Source organism: Desmodus rotundus, chromosome 4, assembly GCF_022682495.2.
Source record: "Desmodus rotundus isolate HL8 chromosome 4, HLdesRot8A.1, whole genome shotgun sequence".
In the NCBI taxonomy this organism is placed as follows: Eukaryota; Metazoa; Chordata; class Mammalia; order Chiroptera; family Phyllostomidae; genus Desmodus; species Desmodus rotundus.
The window spans coordinates 98,174,927-98,199,846 of NC_071390.1; the positions used below are offsets into that span (position 1 = coordinate 98,174,927).

A 24,920-nucleotide genomic window follows, 5' to 3' on the forward strand; every position below is an offset into this window, starting at 1 on the left:
AACAATCAATATTTTACTTTCTGAAAACTATAATACCTAAAAAGTCTTTTTTTTCTTTTAAGTTATTTATTATTTCATTATGCTAGAGTGTCTTCCCTTCTCTTGGTAGGTCTTGGTCCATAGGACTTTCTCCTATACCTTATATTACATGAGCAACACTAAACCAGAAGTATATTCATTTGACCATTTATAATCAATACTACATTTCCAAAAAAATACCAATGAGAAAACACGTTTTTTAGTAATAATGTACCAAACACCTACTATTTACCAAGTTTCTATGTAAAATATAAAAGTATACTTTCAAGATTAACTATATATGCCTTATTAAAAATCATTTATATTTGAAACCTTTCATTTTATTCTGCGTATTTAGCGACTTTGACAGGTTTATTTAAAACCTCTATATCAATTTTTCTTTATTCCTTTGTCTGTCAATAACAAAGTGTTACTAAGCCACATGCATGTATGGGGTACACACATTTTCATAGGAGCTTCTTCCGGTTCCCAACCTCATTAATTACATATTCGCTGACAAATTTTTACATAGAATTTTAAAATTTTAAATGAAAATAAAACACTTATATTTAATCTTTTCACTCACACTAAACATCTGCCTAAGAACTTAAATTATTTTGCACTTAATATGAGCTGAATGGCCCCAGAGATTATGTCCTCAGAATAAGAGTTTTCTAAAATAGAAACCTTTTCATCAACATAACATTATTTAATTTAGTGACTTTTACTTATCATGAAATAGTACATGCGAAAGTGACTAAAGTATGTAACATAGGGTCTGAAATACAGGATGTACTCATTAAAATATATTTTTTTCTTTCTTTCTCATCTATTCATTTTAGATACACTTTACTACCCCTCCGGGGAGAAAATGTCTGAAAGATAAATTCTTAAACAATAGCTTATATCTGAAGGAGTGCTAACGATGTGTGTATTTCAGCTGGAGAGATACAGGAAATACAGTCTCACACACACATGAACTTAGCCCCTGTCTGTCCCTCTCTGTATGTAAAACCAGAAATATAAACTGGGTGGGAATCTCCCCTGCATGGAAGGAGTAAGAGAGAGGGAGAAGGAAAAGAAAAGGTGGGGGGGAGAGGATGCGGAGAAGAGTAGAAGGACAGAAAAAAAGAAGAACAGGAGAAGATGTAAAAGAAGAAAATCTAAGAGGATGATGAAGAGGAGGAAAAGGAGAAGGAATAAGAAAGGAAAATGAGGAAGAAGAGAAAGAAAAGAAAAGAGTAAATAGTTATGGTAAATAAAGTGACAAAGAATCCGAGTAAACTGTTTCCTAAACAATTTAGCACCTAAAATTGCTTTCATCTTAACTAGAAGCATATGCCTCAAATGATAACCCAACATGTTGTTTCTTCGGTTAAGCACACGCTATGTACCAGGCACTGAGCTACATACTGCAGCGGTGAGTCCTACCCTCACAGAGCTAACAGACATCTCACAGAGGGGACAATGGAACAAACAGGAGACCAGTTAGTAACAAGAAAGCACGTAACAAAGAGCAAGTATTTTAGTTGGGGGTGGGGCATAAAGAAAAACTTCCAGGAGGAAGTAGTAATATTTTAGCTGAGGTCTGCAGCATGAGCAGGTGAAGAGAAAGCGGGAGGTGAAAAGAAAGAAAAAAAGGGAGAAACAACAAAACGAAGGAGGAAGGTTCCATTCTTCTATGTAGAGGGACTTGCTTATGCAAAGGCCTGGACGTCAGCAGATGCATTATAGGAAGTGAAAGATTAGTGCAGCTGGAGGGGGGTGTGCAAACAAGGAGTGCTAAGACAGGAAACCAGAAAAAGAAGCAGGTACTTTTTAAATGAGTGAAGCAGGAAAACAGTCTGGAATAAATGATGGTAGACAAAGTAAGACTCAGCAAGGCAACTGATCAGTAGCAGGAATAATTCTAGTGAGGTAAAACAAGGGACTAGACAAAGCTAGCTGCACTGAGAAAAAATAAATAGATTTAAAGGCTATTAAGACTATAGAATCAATAGTTCATGATTAATGGGATGAAGAAAAGCATAGAATGATCGGGGGTGACCTCTCAGTTTCTGGGATTGAAGATACTGAGTGGAGTTACTGGTAATTGGAGAGGAAAAGAATGAACTCAGTTTTGGACACAATGAGTTTGACACGTGTGGAGAAATCCAAGCACCGAAGTAGGCAGATGAGAGTATACAGGTCTGAGCTGGAGATATTAATTCAATAGCAAAAGTAGGAGTGCTTGGGATTGGATTACCAAGAGAGTTACTAAATGAGGGGAAGGCGTTGGACAAGGGACAATCCTCAAGCAAACCAATCCTTAAGGAACAGGTGGAAGAAAAGGAGCTTGTGTGTTGTTAACCATTAACTATCTTACGCCCACCGATGTCAAAGAAGTGTGTCTCTCCATTTTACTTTTTGTCCAACCTCAGATATCCCTGCTTTGCTTTCTCCTGCCTCCCTGATCTACCACCAAAAGATTTCCTGTAACCCCCCTTCCATCTCCTCCTTTGATTCTAATGTATAAAGTAGGTACAAAACTGCCATTCTCTGGAGCATTTTCTTAATCCATTGAGATTTTGCTTCCTGGCAATTGTCATCAGTTTGACTCATACTTGTAAAAATTCTTAACAGGTTTGGACATTTGTTACGTCGACAGACAAAACTCATGAAACAGGCTTGTTGGATGTGGCTAAAAAAAAAGTTACCAAGGACCTTTGTGAGACAGTTTTATTGAAGTAATGGCCAGATGATAACTATTTTGAAATAGGGTAAAGATTAAGTGGGAAACTGTTTACAAGCCTTCATGTGAAGGAGAAGAAGAGAGGAGACATATGGAAGAAAGAGAAGTTACGAATATAGGAGAGAATAAAGATAAGAAAATACTGTCACTCAGAAGCAGGAAGAGACAGGATTATAGCACAGGTAGAAGCACTGGTCTCAGACAGAAAAAAAGACAACCCTCACAGTAACAGAAGGAAAGGGAGAAACAGTGTGTGCAAGCGCAGGTAGCCGGGCAGTGTAAGGAGGAAAGGTGAGGGAGTGCTCATCTTTTGGTTTCTCTGAGCTCAACAAAATTAAAGACAATACATTCTGCTGGGGAGTGAGAATAAAGTGCAAAGAGTTGAATGTTTATAGAAAATAACATATATTAGCAATAAATGCAGTAGAAAAAAAGACTGACCAACCTCTGAATTCTACAGGTTGCAACGACCTATGAAAACAGTGGGTTTTGCTTTCCCTAAGTAGGACTTGGCAACCTGGAAGCAGGCACACAAAAAGACACCCGTTTGCACTTCCTGTCTGGATGACGGGCAAGACACTGAAGAGAGAAGTCAATAAATTTTTTCTGTAAAACCTCAGGCAGTAAATACTTTAGTCTTTACAGGCTGTATGGTCTCTGCTACAACTCCTCAGTCAATAAGTAAATGAATGGGTGTAGCTGGGTTATTTATAAAAACAGGTGGGGAGCCAGCTTTGACCTGCCATTGGGCTATAGTTTGCCAACCCCTAGTTTCAGAGAAGGAAGTAGAGATACAAAAAGGGACTGATACCGGAGGGATCCACAGGCTAGAACTTTGAAGAGCTGAAGAACTGATACCTTCCAAAGAGAACTGAAATTTTATGGCATGAATAAACTAGAACACGTTAGAGTAACACAGTCTATAAAACAAACCTTTGAGCCTATTTCACAAACATCAACAGGATCGTCATCTCCACAGCAGTTTGTGCTCTTGTCTTTTTGATGGGGATCTTCCCAAGTCTAAAAAGGGGAAGGGGAGCAGAAATACAGGTTAATACTCACTATAATGTACTTCAATCTTTGTACATGAAGTTTTATAGATAGCCATAATCCAAACAAAAATTCTCAGATATTATATAGGCTCAAGGCCAACACACCAATACATGCTGAAGCATCATAATAATTAAAGGATATTTATAGTATTTCCTCCCCTCTGTCTCTCATTTGTTTGTATAACCACATCTGAAAGTAGACGGTATTTCCAAACATACTCTTCTTCCAAGTTTAGTCAGAGTCTGAATTCATGTTTACGTTTAGCCTTTCGGTTTGGACGCTCCCCCCATCTACGCCCTGTTTCCAATGATCGCCTCGACTGCCACTTCCTTCACTCACTGCTTCCTTTGACAGGGAACAGCACCGGGCCTGGCTTTCTGTGTTTGAAAACACACTTCCTATTCTTTAGGTGACTTCTACCAAAAGGAACCTAGTTTTCCCTTCATAAACTAGAGAACAAGATAGTGACTACTGAAGAAAATAAAAATCTACTTTGTCTCATTTCATTCCATTTAAAAAAGCCTCTACCTTTTCCATCAAATCTCAAGACTCTGAAAGAACCATGAAGATGTCAAGTCTTTAGTTTATCGAAAAGATTCTATCTTGTTGGCTACAAAATGCAAGTACACACAGGCACTTTTATAAATGAATAGGTAGTATACCAGAAATTTGTTATCCAGCCTAAATATGCTCCAGGTGCTACCTTTCCCCAAGAGCTTCATAATTACCTGAATCTAAATGGAACTGTAGAAAGTCCCTAAAATTATTTTCCTCAGATTTATGCTGTAAAATGTGCAGAGACTGTGTCACCTCAAGATTGTTATCTAGAATTTCAGATTATCTAAGCTTGGTTCCTCTAATTTTATATAAATAATAAGAATGAACTCTTATTTAAAGCTGAACCCTAGATAAAGTCCAACAGAGTGTGGCCAAAGTAGGTTTGCAGTTCTGAGAGCCCAAAGCACGGTTTAACCCTGTATCAGTATTGATTAATTATTGTATTGTTTCCCATATGAACAACTGTAAACACTTTTGCCCCACCCTGTATTTTTCTTCTAGTCCTAATTATAGCACGTCCAGCAAAAAACTGACCCACTCATACTGGAAAAAACAAACAAAAATCAGTAAATCAAATCTAACATTTCGCTACTCCAAATACTATTACTAATAAAATATAAGAAGAATAAAACTAATTATCCTTACATACTGGTTACAGGTGAGAAACACTTTCTAAGTGATACATACACACACAAACCCTCACACACTCATACACAAACATATACCCCATGAGAAATGTACCATTATTACGCCCATTTTACAGGTAAGTAAACTAAAACACAGTTAAACTCGCCCAGGCTCTCAGTTTCCGAATGGTGGCAAGGGGTCAGAACTCATGCTATTAACCATTAGGTCACGATGCCCAAATTTCAATAGCAGTTGAATGTCAATACTTTCAGATACAACCTCACTCTATTTCATGGTTTCTTCTTTTAAATACCTTTTTTTCCTCTTGGAACTTCTTAAGTGTATTTCCTGTGGGTTGTCTTCTTCCCTACCATTTCCCTTATTGCTTCTGGTTCTCTGCTACCTGTCACCAGACATCCATTCATGCAATAAATATTCACAGATTGCCTACTCTGGGCCAGGAGTTTGGAACAGAGATAAACAGGACATAGGCAATACCCTGAAGAATGCCATGTTAATAAATGGTATAGCATTTGCCACAAATGCTGTAAAATTAATCTTAATGCACTGGAGAAACCTAGGTGGGATTGAGTATAATTGGAATCAGGAAACCTAGAAAGAATCCAAAAATATCAGAGAAGTTCCTCCTTCCTAAAGCAGGTAGGAGTATATATTATTACAACTTCTTTTGTAAACAATTTGGGAATCCCTAATAAAGTAAAACAGGTGTGTAACTCACAGTTTAGCAATTTGACTCACAGGTATAGACCAAGGAGTATATATCTATACATACTATGTACAAAGAAAAATTTTGGAAGGACCCAAGAAATGCATAAAAAAAATAAAAGCAACCTATCAACAGGAATATAAATACGTTAAACATCATACCAAGGATGACTATAAAGCTATAAAAATAAATCAATCAGTTCACAGATTATTGATCAAGCCTAAAACAAATCTCACTCGTTCTCATGCAGGTGTTTGAGAACATTACCTTACAATCTGTAAATATTAAGCACTGTGTTTGTGATCACCATGCTCTGGTCCTTAGGGCCCTTTAAAACATTACTGACCTGTACAGAGCTGTACACATTGGTGCTTCTTGAAAACTACTTCCTGAGTAATCAGCATTCTGTCACCAGGTCGAAGGAAGTAAGATCTCTTCAGACACTACCTGTACTTTACCAGCTTCAGTTTGGAGCAAAAGCCTCTACCAGTGGTCTCACCGTTGACTGCTAATATCAGAAGCAACAGCGTCATCATCACTGAGATAATGTGACTGAGAACTCACTGTGGTGCTGAACACTTGGCTTTGATCATCTCATTCAATATTCACAATAACCTTGGCGGGTGGGTGGTACAATGACACAGGTGAACAAACAGACCTAGAGAGCTTGTCACTGGTCCCCACAGGTGATACACACAGCTACTATACTAAGAGGTACTAACTGATACTTAGGGTCAAGGAACCAAATTTATAATAAAATTCAAAATAATAAATACAACAATTACATTAAGACTGAAGAAATCTTGACTTTAGTGATTCTAGTCCTTTAACATTATCCAGATGTTTCTTAATCTAAATATTCACTCAGAAGGATTGAGGGAAGAAAAAGATGATTTTTGTCCAGGCCAAACTCAAACTCTGAAGGAGGCACGACTGCTAGTGTGGGAGAAGTTATTAACGTTAAACAGTCTAGACAGCTGAAGGTCTGCAGTAAGGATGGCACAGTGATGAATCACAAGCTAAGTGGAGAGACTGCTCCTTAAACAGTGTTCTGCTGCTTAAATGTTCTCGCAAGCACGGTTGGCTTGGTAACTGCTCTGAACAAATTCATGCTGTTACAAGACAAATCCTAAGAGAACAGCAAAGCCCACATCTATAAAATAAGTGCAATTCATACAATGTATTAATTAATTCATTCATTCCACAAATATTTAATGACTACCTACTGTGTGCCAGGACTAAGCCAAGCAGTTGGAACACATCACTGAACAAAACAGACAGAATCCCTGTCCTCGTGAAGTCTGCATTCTGCTGGAAGAGTGAACAATAAATGTAAGTAACTGAATTAATTACACAGCATGTTAGCAGTTGGTAGGGTTAGGAAAAAGGAAAAAAATAAAGTATGGCAGGTGGAAAGGGAGTACAGGAGGCAGGGTTAACACTGTAAAGGATGCTCAGTGCAGACATAATGAAGAAGGTGACTCCTGAGCACCTGTAAGGAGGAGGCCACAGGCCTACCGGGGAAAGAGCGTTCCTCACTGGAGGACACAGTGAATGCGGAGGCCCGCAGCCAGAGCGCGCCCGGAGTAGCAGAGGAATCGTGAGATGGCCACTGTTGGCAGTGAGGAAGCGGGAGGGGGAGGGGGAGTGGAAGTTGGAGGTAAAATGGAAAACGTAAATGGGACCAGGGGCTCGCTTCCATATGAACAGGCTCATTCTGTCTTAATACAGACAATGAAGCAAATTATCCTTTCACATAAACAACTGGCCTAATTCCTACTTTTTATCAACACTAATCAATTTAGGGGTTTTTTTGGTAAATAACTTTTATGCAATCTATAATGTATTCATTTGCTAAAAAAAAAAACACACTCACATACTACAAGATCAGTTTGGGTCTAAAATAGTAAAGATATCTGGTTAAAAATGGCAGAGAATTTTTGTTTTGTTTGTTTGGTTATTTCTTTCTTCCATTATATTCTACATGAGTGATATCATACAGGTTTTGTCCTTTTCTTTCTGAGGTATTTCATTTAACATACCTTCAAGATTTTGTCATAAGTGGCACTATTTCATCTTTTTTTGACTAAGTAGTATTCAGTTGTGTTTGTATATACATACACAGCACTTTTTAATGTCCATTCACACATCAATGAACACTGAGGCTGCTTCCATATGTTGGCTACCGTAAATAATGTTGCAATGAACAGAGGGGTGCATGTGTCTTTCCAAATTAGTATTTTCATATTCTTGGTGTACTACCCAGGAGAGGAATGACTGGATCATACGGTAGTTTTAGTCTTAATTTTTTTGAGGAGCCCCGAGTGTTTTCCATAGAGGCCGCACCAACAGTGTATGAGGGTTCCCTTTCTCCACGCCCTTTCCGGCATTTGTTACTTCTTGTCATTTTGATAATAGCCAATCTAGTGGGTGTTCGGGAAAGGGAGGGTGAAATGGGTAAAGGGGGTCAAATGTATGTTCACAAGTGGAAACTAGACTTTCGGCAGTGAGCACACTATAGGGCAGATAGACACTGAATTACAATGTCCTATACCTGAAACTTTTATGTTATTAACCAATGTTACCTCAGTAAAAAATGAAGTAAAATCACCAGTATAAAAAAGAGAGGGAATACAGGTCTATTTTCTCTTCCTCACTTCCATTCTAGCCCTGCTGGCCTCCTTTCTGCTTCTCAAACAAGCCAAGCCCACTTCCACCCTGGGGCCTTTGTACTCGCTGTTTCTTGCTGAATGCCCCTAGCCATCCGACTACTTGTTCCCTCACTTCCTTTAGGTCTTCATTCAAATGAACAACAATAAAAAAAAATTAAAAACAAAACAAAAACAAGTAACACCTTCTCACTGAGGCCTCTCCCTACCTACACTGCAACAACCACAATACAACCTAGCCCCATTTGCTACTTTATTTTTCTCCAACACTCCACCATTGGCTATAGCATATTTTTTTAAATTATTTTTTTGTCTGTCTCGACCTAGTATAAAAGTCTTAGAGAATTTTTGTCCCTTTTATCACTACTTTACCTCCACTACTTAGAACATTGACTGGCAAATATCAGATACTCAACTTGTATGTACTGAATGAACGAACAGCTCTGTGAAGGGTATGGGGAAATGACAGGGGACATGAGAAACACTAAAGAAGCCACAGTGGTGGAATGGAAGGGAGGAAGGACAAATGTTGCAAAATGAGGCTGGAGGGGCAGAGTCCAGATTATACAGGCTTGGGGGTCCACGTTAAGAATGTTTTATTCTACCCTTTTAGCAACAGGAAACCATTAATACATTCTCATGCAAGCATAACATCAGCAAATTTACGTTTTTAAAATGTTACGTTGGACGCTGCGTGACGTGTGAAATTTTGGTAGGCAACAGTGAATACAGGGTACAGTACGAGACTACTGCAGTTCGATTCTGTTGTAATTAAGTAGGAACTACTGTACCTGACACACTAATGTAAATAAAAGCATCTTGAAACTTCAAATACATCCAAATAAGTAAAAAAATTAATCAGTTCTTTAAATAGATAAAATACAGAAGCTTAGAATTAGTAGATGAGTGCATAGCACCTATCACGCTCCACTGTAACCACTGGTTTAGCTGTTAATCACCCCCATGAGACTGTCAGTCTCTTTAGAAAAAAGACCATACAATAACAAAAGTATTGGTAGCAATAATAATGTGATTACCACCCATTAGGCACTATTCTAAGATAAAGCTGCAGTAGCGCATTGAACCTCAGCACAACCATATGCAGTAGGTACTTTATCATCTATATTTTACAGATGAAGAAAGAGAGGCAAAGAAAGGCAAAGGAACTTGCCCAAGGTTACTTCACTAGTAAGTGGCGATTTGACTCCAAAACCCATATTCTTAGTCACTTAATATGCAGACGGTTTCCCCTAAGCTTAACAATTTTATTTTACCCCTCCCCCGGGTCAAACAGAATGTCCACTTAGGCACCAGGGGTGCAGGAAACCTGCCTTCATAGTTTTCACAGACACCCTCATTCTTAGCAAGTCACTTTAAAAGTGCTTATTTAACAAAGAACGCATGCATGTGGGTGGTCTGACTGCATCAAAGGCAGTCTGACTCTTTAGAAAACAATTTTCTTTTCCTGTGAATGTTTATTCTACGTGGGCAGCTGTGTTTCTGAGTTGGATAAAGCAAGGCCCCTTTCCTCAGATATTTCCCCCAAAGTATCCTGGAACTTCAAGCGGAAGATGATTTAACTTTGGGTGGTGGGCATGCTGGGCAACATACAGATCATGTACCACAGAAACGCACACTTAGAATGAAACCTATACGACCCTACTCACCAATGCCACTCCAATAATTTAATTAATTAAATAAATAAAATAAAAGTACAACAATTAAATACCAAGACAGACGGATGGTCTAATGGCTTTTATAACTATAAAGGAAGATGCTTCTCTACGCCCCCAAAACTTAGCCATTTGACTGTACGTATTCTGAACGTTACTTACTAAATAATCTGGAAATAGTTACCACTTCCCGGAACTGAGAAATAAAAGAAGAAACCAAGAAAGAAGGAAAAGTAAACAGTGTCATTCTCTAATAGGAAATGCTGCTTCACCGTTCTTTAGCCCTTGCTTTCACTGTTTCCCATTGGATATTACAAATTCATAATAGCGAGTAATTGTCACCTAACTCAACTTATGATGAGTAGTACTGAGAAAAGTTATTAATTAAAAAATTAATGGTAGGGTTTAAAAAACAAAATCCATGCTACCATATATGAATATATAAAAGCATTACTTGTCACATTCAAAGAAATGACTGCAGAGAAAGCAGAAAAACCACTTCTCACTGAGTGCTAACAGCCAAGGCAGGAAAAAGAAGTGCGTTCAAAGTGCCAAATGTGAGTGTTCTATACGCCTAACTCCAAGAATTTGAGTATAGATATAAATATATAAACGCAGTTTTAAAAAAATTTATTGATACAATAAAATTCCACATTAGAAAAATTTAAATGTACAAATCTCTCAAACTGAAGTCTTCAGTACCAATTTGAATTCAAGTAGTTCACAAGATTTACGAGGCAATTTTTTTCAGGAGACAGAAAAGTTTTACCATTACAACAAAAATGTTACCTGAGGGAGGGCACCGTAATTCCATATGTAACCCTTGTGAGGAAAGACATTCACCACATAGCGTAGCTTGCCATCCTTCATGTCTTGTTTAATGGGATTCAACGGCTCCTGCGTGGCAATCTAAGCAGGTCATGGAGAAAAGGGAGTAGGAGGATGAGAAATGATTAATCCTGTCTTTAAACAGCATTTATAAGATCTGCCATTATCAGACTAAACAGTCATATTCCAACTTACTGATCGAAGAAACTTTAAAATAAATTAAGCCAGTTCTTACTTCTAATTCAGAGTACTATGTAAGAATAACCATCTGGGAAGGAAATACCAGATTGTATGTTTAAGCACTTTATTATTTATACACTCATTATTTCTAACACAAATAAAATAATTGAAATGGCAAGAGAATAAAGATTAATCAACTTGCTTTGTTACTAATGTCAGGCTTTTTACCATCAATCTTACAACAAAGTTAGTGCAAAGATTTTCATCAAGTGATTTCATATCCAAGTTACCTTTTTACCAAACATATCCAAACTGCTATGCAAAAAGGAAAAAAAAAACTATTGTATAAAGTGAACAAAAATAACTGATGCCATGTTTGAATAAATAAACAGCTTAAATTAGGCTAAAGAGGGGAGTGGCCAGAATGATGAAACAATACAGTTGAAGCAAGATCAGCTTTTTTCCTATGAAAATATTAACAACAAAACAATGCTGCCAGGACCTAGTGAAATTACTGACAATTCTCCAAATAGAAATTCTGAAAAATATACATGTATATAACAGTTTTTAACTTAAATACTTGAAATAATACTTGTTGTCAATTCCAAAGGTGTAGAAGAAGGCTTAAATAACTAAACAAATAAGTGCCATAAATTAAATATCACTCAGAACTATAGGGGATCTCACCTAACTAAAGATGGTACAATAAAATTCTGAAAAGCAAAAGATAAGTTCTTTACAGGTTCATGTCTCATGTAAAAGATTTTTCAAAAGAGCTAACCGGGGGAACAGTAGATGCTCTTAGACAGTGCTCATAAATCAGGAGACGGCCAAGAAATTGCTTTCATTCCTGGTAGAACAAAATCTAAAGAAGAATTAAGTCCTTAGAAACTGAAATTGCCATAAGCCCTAAGTAAATAAGTTTCAGTGGTGTCTATGAACAAAACATGAGGAGGGACCCAAAAAATCCTGGAATTGATTTATAAAAAAATTGGGTGTTTATTCTTACATGTTTAAATTCCAGTCACCTTCAAAGTACTCTGCATTTGATGCAATACACCTACCTGAGACGTTTTTTTTCCACTGCTCAAAACAGTGTTTGAACGCCTTGATTTTGATGCCTTTTAGTGCTTCTGTCATTTTTTTGTTTCCCCTCTTCCACACTGGTAAAACATCTCCCTTTGAGGGCTTTTTTTTTGTCAGGGGAAACAAAACAAGTCTCCCCAGCCAGATCAGGTGAATAGGGAGGGTGGGGCATGGGGGTCATGACCTTTTGGTCAAAAACTGCTGGGTATTCAGCAGTGTAGACAGGTGAGCTGGTAAATCCCCTGTCATGAAATGGGCAAACACACTAAAAGAGTCTTCAAAAAAATTACCTGAAGCTGAACACAGCCTCTCACAACAACGCCAGCTAGTAAACTGATACTGACAGCTTTCTAGGACATTCATCTCGTGCTGAAAGCCTGTACTAGAAGGGGCCCGCCCTCCAGAAGATAATTCTGGGTTTTTTGGTGTCCCTGCTTTGTACATCTCAGAATCTATTTAAGTAAACTTTGAAAATATCTGTCACTTTCAAAGACAGAGGAGTCTAGAAAAATTAAACATGTGCATAACAAACTAGAGGCAAAAACGGAAAACATTTTCTTTAAAGTATAATTTCAGCTTTGAATAATATTTTGCTTTTGGAAATTAAATTCAAAATAAGTTCATAGGAAAGTTTTCAATTACTCTCATTATAAACAAGTCTGTCAACCATCCCAAATTCAAACTATTATGGCATACAACTTGAAACCAAGTTTCTGCATCGTGGTTATCATTTCCATTTGATATTAATAAAATATATCCATACCTCCATTTTAGCATTTGTCCACCGAGGTACTTCGACAACCATATTAAACAAATTCTGCAGTTAAAAAAAGAAAATAAAATTTATTCTTTTTACCTATTCTTTATTTTTTCACTTATCTCCTGTGCAAGAAGAATGCTTTAGTTTATTCCCACAGAAAAACGTTAAGAGTCTGCATGAAATACCTGCCTATGCCTAAAATTTCTTCTAAACAATTAGAGAAGTTGTCTACAAAAGCCCAGCAGAATTTAAGCCATCATGTCACGTGACCATGACTGCAGAATGTTGAAAGTTGCTACATTTTTGGAAATACCTTGTAGTATAGTGACAGAAATAGAGTAGAGTCAGAAAACTTGTACCAATTTTGTATTTTCAAACTAAAATAGGAGAGACGAGGTCCACCACGTAAGCTGCATGTCTCATTTCCCAATATGTAAAGTATGGGTGATAATCACTGTCCTACTCACCACACAAGGTCATTACAAATATCAATCATATAATTTAAATAAAAATACACAGTAAGTTATAAAGTAAAATATTTTGAAAATTATAAAATAATATTGAAGCCTAAGTTATGTTCATAATGTAAAATTAAGGATATTGGTATAGGTAGTTAGTTATAAAGCTTACAAAGAGTTAGACACACCTTTCTATCTTGTTATCTCTGGTTCCCTAAAGTTACAAAAGGACCATTGCTTCTATTTATCATTTCTAACCTTTGCAAAGTACTTAAAACAAAGGAGATTCTGGGTCAATGGTGAGTAAAAATAATTTCCTATAGCGTATATTTTCCTATAGTTTTGGACTTACAAAGAGAAAGCCTTAAGGTTAAAGCTGACTAGCATCCACTTTGATATAAGTAACTTACAACTTATGATGGCAAAGCAACGGTTCAAAACAGCGCTACCCAAGTGTGGCCACAGAGCTGGACTAATCTGCAAGGTGTCGGTTCATTTAGAAACAGTTATTGCAATTTTACGGAGCAATGTTTATTTCTGCTGAACCTAATAATATCAATTTGGAGCATAAATTACACTTTTCTAATAATTCCCTTTGATTATATTTTTTAAAGTTATCAGTTCACAAGAGATTAGAATTAATCCCCGCCCCCCAAAAAAACCATCTAGTCCTTCAAGATCATTTGAGAAGCCATGATTAAATATACCTATTCCCAATCATGCCACATATGAAAATTACCTGGGGAGCTTCGAACAATTACAAAGAAAGAAAGGATTCCTAGAGCCCCACCTCTCACGTATTTTAATTCATTTAGCTTTTGGGGGGAGGGCAGAGGGAGAGCCAGGGCACTGTTTATTTTTGTAAGCTCTCCAGGCAATTTTCATCTGCGGCCGTGGTTGAGACCCCTGGTTTAAAGCCCTGGTGAACAATAATCTGGGGCTTTCTCAGTGAAACATGAATGCGGATTAATTCAAAGAATGTCAGTTACACAATTAAATATAGGTATTGAGTCACAAAAGTACTGAATGTTTTTAAGTTTTTCTAGATAAGACTAATGTTGACCTATGACTCACATTGAGCTCTTTAATGAGCTGAAGAACAAAGCCAAAACGAGTCCTCAACAGCTCCTGAGGAGCATGTCTCTTACCCATCCTAGCAACCTTTTGCACCGTCCTGCTGTGCTGCGTCATTTCCTATGCTCTTTCATGAGGCACCCCAGCACCTGCTTAAATACCTCTGAAGTAGCAGTTAAAAAAATGGCAGATGTTCACATAATGTATTCATCCCTGAAAGCCGGGCTCTCAGAGAACAAATGCATGCAGATGCATGCTCAGAGGTGACAGGGAAGACCAAGCTAGTGACAATTATTTTACGCAGTCACACCTACCAAAACCACTCACAGACCTGAAGATCTGAATTAGGCCAAAAGAAGAATAGATGAAGTTTTAATCTGTAGCCTCCAAGCCACACCCGCCCTCACCATTTTGGTCCTGATCACTAGGAGCATATTACCAAGCCTTCTTTTCTCTTCAGCTAAAATGTGTATGGCCTGTAAGTCTGTGAAGCCCGCGTTACCCTAGTTACCCTAACATTAATGTTCATTATAAAGCAATAATGGTCTGCTGAATTTTATCAATCACAAAGATGTAAGGGGGAAGACACGTTTCGATTCAGAAAGTTGGGCACGAGCCAGGGACACTTTCCTTCTCCTTCAGTCTTTTCTACCTCTCCGTTTTCCCTTCTATTTTTTATGGTAGAAATCAGAAAGGAAAACTAGTGAGATATGAAAAAACAGTCAGTAAATTTTATATACTCGGGGAAAAAATGAGAGGAAGTCACCCTTTTTTCCTTTTACTAACTTAAAATATCACATAAATTTTGTATCTGACACTAAAATCAAAGGTAAGAAAAGCAAAAATAAACAATGAGAGTACATCAAACTAAAAAACTTCTGCATAGCAAAGAAACAATAAACAAAATGAGAAGACAGTCTATGGAATGCGAGAAGATATTTGTAAATCATAAATCTGATAAGGGGGTTAATATCCAAAAGACACAGAAAATTGATACAACTCAACAGAAAAAAAAAAAAAAGCCAAAGAATCCTGATTAACAAATGGACAGAACAGACAGTTTCTGAAGCAGACACACAGAGGCCTAACAGGGTGCATGAGAAGGTGCTCACCGTCACTAATCATGAAGGAAATGCAAGTCAAAACCACAGTGATATGGAGAAAAGGGAAGCCCCTTATGCACTGTTGATGGGAATGTAAACTGGTACAGCTACTATGGAAATCAGTATGGAGGTTCCTCAATAAATTAAAAACACAATTATGATATGATCGAGCAATTCCACTTCTGGGTATTTATTCAAAGAAAATAAAAACACTACTTGGAAAGATATATGCACCTACATGTTCACTGCAGTATTAATCACCATAGGCAAGATATGGAAAGAACCTAAAGGTCCACCAATGAATGAATGGATACAGAAGATGTGGTACAGCACACAATGAATATTACTCAGTGAGAAGAAAGAAGGAAACCCTGCCATTTGCAACAACATGGATGGGCCTTTAGGGCACCGTGCTCACTGAAATAAGCCGGACAGAGAAAGGCAAATACTGCACGGTAACTGCATGGTATCACTTGTATGGGGAAACTTCTTAAAGAAGAACCGAACTCATACAGACAGAGAGGAGAATAGTGGCTGCCCAGGGCAGAGGTGGGAGAAATGGAAGAGAACCTTAAAAAATCAAAAACTCAAGTCACACTGTCTCTGACATATAAACTATATTCTACAAATTAAATTTTCAGCTAGCTGTATGAACTCAGAATAATGCATTTTTCCCACAGAAACAGCTGTTTCCAGGTTGACACACAGAGTCTCTAGGGATGTGTAAAATCCTAAGTCCCTGAGTGACTAGTCACCCAATATCTAGGACAGTGGTTCTCACACTTCTGTGCGTGCAGGTGCCCGGGGACTCCAGTGTAAATGTGCAGACTAACCAGCGCCACCAAGCAGAGATTCTAATTTAGTAGGTATGGGATGGCACCAAGAATCTAAAATTTTCACAAGTTCCCTGAGTGGTTCCACTTTAGATGGTTTAAGGACCATTTTCCAGTTTAGGAAAACTTTATATAAAATGGACAGCAGGCAAAGATGGAAGGAATTAAACAGCTCCCACAGCTATGTTTGGAAGTGGATGAAAAGGCTGAGGTTGTAAGTCTCAACTGGAGAAGAGAATGGGTGGAAATAAGGTTGGGCCGGGAAAAGAAGGCTGAGGAAGGCAGCAGAGAAGCTGCCTGGAAGAGGCAAGATAAAAAGGCAGTGATCAACAGCAAGAGGTGGGATGACAAATGTCAATCAAATATTCTGGTCCTAAGTCAAGAGACATTAAAGGTTTGACAGTCACATGTTTAAAAGATCTATTTGGAACATAAGTATTTTAGCATGCAGTGGGTATAATTATTTTTCTTTTTATCTCCAAGACTTGCTCCTGGATTCTAAAACAGCTTTCAAAACATCTTTCCCCATGCAATAAAAAGACAACAAACTGACCAATTTTCTTAAGTACCTTTACTTTAGACTATATAGCATGATAAATAACCTGCCACTAAAATCTGGGTTCATGTCCTGATTCACTCTGGTTTTTCACTTATATTGGACAGGACAAAAAGTTCATTTGTTTTTTTCTGTATGATGCTCTAGTAGCACTTAGTTTTCTTTAACTTCATTCGAAACAATTTTGTTAGATTGTATTGTAACAGCTGTCCTATCAGTGTACATTTTAAAAACTTATCAAAATTAGTAAATTTTTGTGCAGCCATTTTAATATTGAAGATGGAAGAAAATCTACATTTTTTTGGCATTTTATGCTTTATTTTTTCAAAAACAGGCAAAAATGCAACTGAAATGCAAAAAAAAAAGCATTTGTTCAGTGTATCGAGAAGGTGCTGTGACTGATCGAACATGTCAAAAGTGGTTTGTGAATTTTCTTGTTACTATTGACACCTTGGGCAAATAATTCTTTGCTGTGGGGCTGTCTTGTGCACTGGAAGATGTTTAGCAGCACCCCTGGCCTCTACCCACTAGAAGCCAATAGTGGGAGATAGATGACATACTCAAAATACCCAATAAAGTTATTGGTGAGAATGAAAAAATGTATTTTTTATTTTACTTTTTGGCCAACCCAATAAAATGAAATGGCACCTAGGATAGTCAAGCTAATAACAAAGAGTAGAATAGTGGTTACCAGCAGCTGGGTGGAGGTGGGGATGGACAGTTGCTGCTTCCTGTGTGAGTTTCAGTTTGGGAAGATAAAGTTCTGGAGAGGATGGTGGGGATGGTTGCACCACATGCGAAAGTACTTGATGCCACTGAAATGTACACTTGAGAAAAGTGGGCAATGAATAAAATGGTCAATTTTGTTATGTCCATTTTACCATAAGAAACAGTAGTGAAATGGTAACCTCATCACTAATGCCTTAAAGTGATACCGAGAGAACAACATCAGACTGCACACACAAGTCTCGCAGGGGAAAATTTAGCAGCACTTCACAAATGCAAACTATCATCAGCGAGGTCTTTAGTAGACAATGTAAGTGATTCGCAAACACAAAAACCTTTAGATATACCTCAGATTCATCACTTCGTGCTCTCTTTGTAGGAATGCCATTTTCCTTTAACAGAAAAGATGGTATTCATGATTGTAACATTTCATGAAAATACAGCTGCGCTGCAAAGCCGTGAAAACAAGCCTACTGCATAAACAGCCCACTGCAGAGGCTGTCAGAAACCTGACGCAACAGAGAACGCAGCAAAGGCCCCGTCTGTTTCCGCCCAGTACTTGTACCCCCAAGTGCATGGGCATCAAAGTGCTTCATAAAATAAACGCTCAGGAAAGCTAAGTCTCTTGCCAGTATATTTTCCTAGTTTTTATAAAATAAGCAAAGGCTCTGTTCAGTCTTTAAGGAAAGACTGGCAGTTTCCAGTGATTGCACTTAAAACAGTCATTTCATTATTGAAATGAAACCCCGGGGAGCATGACTAACAAGCCATGAAGGTACTCGGCTGCACCTCCTGCCTGTGGATCCCACTAAGGTGTGATTACTGTGTCTCCGTCACACACTTTCAAATTAAAACAGAGTATGTGCTGGGTTGGGAAGAAAAACCATGCTGTTCAGAAGTGCTCACACATTATATGTAACTTTTACACACCACAATGACTAATGAAGAAAACAAAACAAACAGAAAAATGATTAGTACAAGTTTGCTGTGAAATATTATACTGTTCCTAAAATACTATAGCCCAAAGTACAAGATGCAATAGTTCTAACTAATCATTACAGCAGAGAGCCAGGAAAGCCTATTTACACAACCGCTGTGTGGACCAATCTCCACATGCCCACCGACATGTCCTATTACATTCTGCCCGACCCTGTCCTCATTTCCCCTAACCCTAAATTTCATATTTCCCCAAACTCATCCTCCTTAGGCAGAATATTATGCCTGCTAATTTCCAGGCCATTCTTTGTTCCATATTTCTACCCTTACCTATCACATTTCCCAATATTATTTTGTTACTAGGTACACAGATGTCATGGGACATCCTGTATGAAGCAGGACCCCACCAATCACCTCTTCTTTCATTATCCTGTTCTGGTTGTGTAACACTTAACGTTACCTGACTGACTTGTTTGTTTTCTGGTTCTCTGCCTTCTCCAGCTGAGTGGTAACTACATCTACCTTACTCACCACCTAGCGCCACGAATACTGTACACGGTAGGTATGCAAAGAGTACTGAATTATTAAATTAGTGAATAAACGAGTAAGTGAATGCATGCATTGTAGTCCGAAAGCAAGGAGAGGCATTGATAAACATGACATATTTAGGTTGGAGAGTTCACTGCCCTGCACGAAACACAACAAATGGACACAAGGTCATGTGGATGGACACACAGACACATATACACTCGTACATTACAGAGACCCACACAGTAATGAAATTCTTTCTGCCCTCTCTTTGGTTCCGTTCTCCAGATTATATGACCCTTTATTCTGTAGCTGAACACTTCTTAGAAGTAATGAGCTGGAAGGATTACACAAGGGCAGTTAGGAGTACAAGCTATGGAGTAAGAGGTCCTAAGTTCAAATCCCACCTCAGCATCAAACTAGATTTGTGACCATGGGCAAGGCACTTAACCTCATTAACAATATAAGGGTAATAGTAGCCCTCGCCTTATTGAGCTAATGCAAGGCAAGCACTGAGCACAGTGCTTTGCTAAGCACTGTGAGCTCTCAATAAATCTTCACTATTATTCTCCTTATTGCCATCACTGACAGTCCAGTTGTCTGAAGGGCTAAGACGCAGCACAAATCACACTTCGGCATTCCACAACCTTAGCATGATGCCTTATATTCGGCCTCCAAGCTAACACCAAGGTCAAGCCACTCTTGCATCTGAAGCAGCTTCCCACTTTTTCATCAGCCTCTGCCCCACGCTGATGTAGAAAACCCAGCCCCACTAACCAGCCCCATATGATCTCGACCTGGAATGTGGTCCTGTTTATTTACTTAAGAGCTGTGCCCCTTAGTAAATTTGGTAATGAAATAAACCAATTATCTACGTGAATTTTAAGGAAAGAATTTCCAACTTCGTGAGGATAACTAACATCCACCGCCAGTCATGCCACCTCGCCAGCTGGACAGATGCCCCCGGGGTTTGGAGCTCCTCTCCCGGCCACTCTCAGCAGCAGGTCTCCAGCTCCTGCTTCACTTACATGCTTCCCTCGCTCTTATCTGCAAAGCAATATTAGGTCCTCAGACAACTATTCAAAGACTACCGCTGTTCCAACTTTACTTTTCCAGCATCTGCTTCATATAGTGGTTGAAGACCATGAGCTCTGCGATCAGACATGCCAGTTTAAACCCGGCTCTGGGAGCTACCGGCTGTTTGATCTTAGACAAGTCACTAAAATGCCTTCAGCTTCGGTGTCCTTGGAGATAATAATAGTGACTCGTAAGGATCAAATAAAATATCATATGTTCATATGGTGGCTAGCAAACAGGAAAAAAATCCACAAATGTTAACTATCTTATTATTATTATTACTAAAAATAAGCCTGTTGTTAACCTCTTAAATTCTTAACCTTAAATCTTTATTTCCAACCAGGTTCTCAGCTTTATGGTCCACTAACACCCATTCTCCCCAAGTCTTCCAGACAGAATCCTATTCTCATACAAATTCTAATTCATGAAGGACGTTTACAATCCTGTTATAATAACTCATTATCCTTCTTGACTTGTGACCACATTCTTTCCTTTTAAAATGCTTCCCAAAAGCATTTTATGGTGATACTAGAAGTACACATTTTCCACCCCAAAACCAGTTAAAACAATACCTCTGTAGAGTCCACCTTCAGAGGAATATCATGAAAAGGGGAAATATAGTGACCAGCTTCATTCTCTGGAAAGGAAAAGAAAATAAACAATTAAAGCAATGAACTGTTCCGTTCTCTAGAGCAAGAATACCTTTATCCACTTTGAAGTTTAAAAAGGTTTTAAAAGTATTTTCAAAATTAACTTTAACTCCCAACTTAAAGTTTAATTCATCGTTTAAAATATGCTCCAATACAATCACACACAAAAAAATACATACCAAATAAACCATATTTAGGTTGCTGAAATCATTACTTATTACTGTGGCTTGAATATCCAAACCGGAAAATGTCTAAAATAGATTAAACCCCCAAATATGAAACATCTCATTTTAAAAAGAGTCTTTACTAAGTGAATTGGATTAAAATTGATGTCAATGTCCCTATGAGAAACTGAACAACAAAACTCCCAATTTCTGCCTATAATCCATATGAACAAAGGTCTAAAGGTCCTACCCACATAAAAAACAAATAATTCATATCCACTCAAAGTGATAATGATGCTAATGTTAAGTTTAAGGGGAAAAAAAGCTTTAATACCAGAAACTATCTTCATTACATACTGAAATGTGTATTTTAAATACTTTTAGAAGTATATATTATTTAAATAAAATACAATAACACAATAGACATTTTTATTGATATGTATTTGTTTCAAAAAGCTGGACTTAATATAGCCATAGAAATTTTTCATTCGATAATTTCCAACTACCTCTGTGGTATAATTTTCAAATTTAGACTTTAAAAATATTTTAACAAAATAGAACAAGGACTGGCTGATTTTCCAATATCAATGAGTACACTCAGTAACCAACTCTTGTTTTCTAAGTACTATTCTCCAATAAAAAAGAACCAGGGCTTCCTGAAGAGGGCGCTGATTCTGAGGCTGGGGCAAAGAACACCCGAGATGAGCCTGAAGTACCCTGTTACTACCAGAAATCAACCAAGCGCTCAAAATACAAAAGGTTGGAGGCATGCCAAAAATAAACGGAAGCCCACCTGAAAGAGCACCCAAAGGCCAAAGTTGAACAATCTGAGCAATACAATAAAATAATGAAGCATTGGATTAGAAACCAATGCAGAAAAGAAATATACATAAATCCACACTAACACAAATGAATGTATCTAAATAAATCAGAAGAGACTAATCTTCCTTATAGAAAAACTCCAAACAATATATGCCCCCCTCTCCAAAAAGTAAAGCTAGCCCTGCTCCTCCCTCCTGGCCTCAGTGTGACTGGACTCAGTGACTGGCTTCCAAAGAACAGACCACAGGTGGCAAACACAAGGCCCGCAGGCCAAATCCGGCCCTCCACCTTGTTGTACCCGGTCAGCACCTTGTTTCTACCTGCGGCAGCGCCGAGCTCTTGCTTAACAGTTAAGGAGTAGTTACATTTATACTGTCCTAAAATTATGCTAGGCTCGTTGAAGGCAACCACAAGGCTGATGTGGCCCCCAGTGAAAATGAGTTTGACACCCCTGGGATAGAATATGGAAAAGGAAAAAACATTACAGCAGGGAAACCTGACAAACAGTGACCTTAACCACGTGACCAAGGTTAACATCACCAGTGATCGGCCACACTGACAGCATGTGCCTCCTGATATGCTGGGGTGAGAAGTGTGCTTCGCTTCTGTTGTAATCTTCCCAAAAACCCGTGACGCCAGAGTCATCATAAGAAATTCATCAGACAAAAGCAAACTGAGGGAAATTCTACAACATACCTAACTAGCACTGTTTTATAAATCTCAAGGTCATAAAAAAAAAGGAAGACTGGCATATTATCAAACTGGAGGAACTAAGGAAATACAATGAGTAAATGCAGTGTGGAATCCTGAATTGGATCCTGGAACAGAAAAATGCCATTAGTGCAAAAACTAGTGACATCAAGTAAACCTAGACTTCAGTTAACAGTATGCACCAATATTCTTAGTTTTAACAAATGCACAGTGGTAATGAACGATGCTACATTAGGGGGAACTTGTAAGGGATATGCTAGGGTTCTATGCTATCTTTGCAACTTTGCCAAACCTAAAATTATTCAAAAATAATAGTTGTTTAAAAAAACAAACAAGCCCTGGCTTCAGCCCAATAAAATCAGAAGCATATAATAACTTAACGGCCCTCCCTCCACCAAAATTTTATTTCCTCCTCTCTGCTGCATCATTTGCCTTAGCTTTTACCACTAGACTAGGTTCCTAAAAGCAGGAGGTTTTGTTGTTTAGTTAGCTCTCTGCTGGATCCCCATCATCCAGAAAAGTAGCCAGCAATTAGTAGGAAAGTAGGTTTATAGTTGTTTGTATGGAAAAATTCAAGAATAAATAATAATACAAAAATAAACTCTGTATTTCACATACTCACAAGTTCTCTATTACTATTTTATTTTCCCCTCCAAACTGTTAATATGATGCTTCTTTTTACACCCCAGCAACAAGGTAACCCCGAAGGAGGACCTACGCATAAAGCAGGGAAGTGATGAGAAGAGCGCGGGTGCCAGACTCTCCAAAACTCTTGCTGTGATCAATACAGCTCTCCACCAGTTAAAAGGGATGCATCTTAAAACACCAACCAACCAACCAAAAAACCTATTTTGCATACATCATCAGATTTCAAATTCTTTGCCTGATTTTAAAGTCACCTATGAGCAACACAAGAACACAAGAAACAAAATTATCCGTTTGTAGCATGATTATTTACTTTTCTATAATAAGCAAGATACTAAATGGATCACCTTTACATACTTTCCATTAAAATAAAATGGTTGGAACTGAAAATGGTACCGCCACTTCGGAAAACAGTTTGGTAATTCCTTATAAAGTTAAACATATGACCCAGAAATCCTATTATTAAGAACTTAACCAAGAGAAATGAAAACTGTTTTCACACAAAAACCTCTAAGTGAGTCTTTGCATCAGCTTTATTCAGAATCACCAAAAACTGAAAACAACCCAAATATCCAACTGGCAAATAGATAAACAAACTCAGTTATACCCATACAATGGTGCTCTACTCAATAATATATTAATCCTCAATAAAAAGGAATGAAATACTGACACACACAACAAAAGAGATGAATCTGAAGTGCATTACACCAAGTGTCAATTATATGTAGATGACATGTGGACTCAATTACCTGTAGATGACATCCTGGAAAATGTAAAACTATAGGGATAACGAGCAGACCAATGGTTGGGAGAGGTAAGGCCACAGGGTGGAATTGACTCTAGAGCACAGGTGGCAAACACAAGGCCCACAGGCCAAATCCGGCCCTCCACCTTGTTTTATCCAGCCCAGCACCTTGTTTCTACCCGGTGGCAGTGCCGAACTCTCACTTAACTGTTAAGGAGTAGTTACATGTACACAGTCCTAAAGTTACATTTGGCCCTTTGAAGGCAACTCCAAGGCTGATGTGGCCCCCAGTGAAAATGAGTTTGACACCCCTGCTTTGAAGGGGTTGCAAGGAAACTGGAGTGATGGACTTCTCTGTATGTTGACTGTGATAGTGTTTAAATGAACACATTTCTATCAAAACTCAGGGCTGTTCACAAAACTGAATGAATTTTGCTGTATATAATTTTAAAGATAAATATGGAGCAAAAAAATAAAGTGGGGGCCAAGAAAATATATACATGAACGTATAACGGAAGCAGCTCTTGTACCAAAGTAATTCTCTGTAACTCCATTTATCTGTGATTCTGTTCTCTGCTTTAAGTCTCAAAGATAAGGCAGAATTCTGAATAAAAAATACAATCCTTTAGCATAGCCAGTGTGCGGCAATAATTTTTAAAACATGCAATACCTGACAATTTAGTCAGGGGCACTGACCTCTTTTCCCTTAAATTAAGCTTATCAAATTAAAAAATGACAATAGCCAACACAACTATAGCTGTCAGGTGTGAATGAATCAAAATTATACTTATTTTGGGGGGTCAGATCGGCAAAACAACATATTTTTTGGTGCACTGCAGAATTTTAGTAATGAGTTTACTTACGGGTGCCCTGAGATGAAAAAGATTGAACATAGTTGCTTTAGCAGAATACTTCAGTCGTTATATTTGGGACCTACACTGTGATGGAAACGAACAATAACCTTGGCTCTAAGAATTCAGGA

The 24,920-nt window shown here is 38.0% G+C and overlaps 1 protein-coding gene across 2 annotated transcripts in view; it reads right to left on the bottom strand.

Moving 5' to 3' along the window:
• The window catches only part of PPA2 (inorganic pyrophosphatase 2), an 82,497-nt gene that overhangs the window by 47,361 nt on the left and 10,216 nt on the right, over nucleotides 1-24,920 (bottom strand). For both annotated transcript variants that reach the window (XM_053923039.1, XM_053923038.1), the window contains exons 2-5: nucleotides 20,774-20,838; nucleotides 12,914-12,967; nucleotides 10,846-10,965; nucleotides 3,683-3,769 (exon numbers count right to left, since the gene is read on the bottom strand). In XM_053923039.1, coding sequence (XP_053779014.1) covers nucleotides 3,683-3,769; nucleotides 10,846-10,965; nucleotides 12,914-12,967; nucleotides 20,774-20,838 — 326 coding nt within the window. The remainder of the gene's footprint in view (nucleotides 1-3,682; nucleotides 3,770-10,845; nucleotides 10,966-12,913; nucleotides 12,968-20,773; nucleotides 20,839-24,920) is intronic.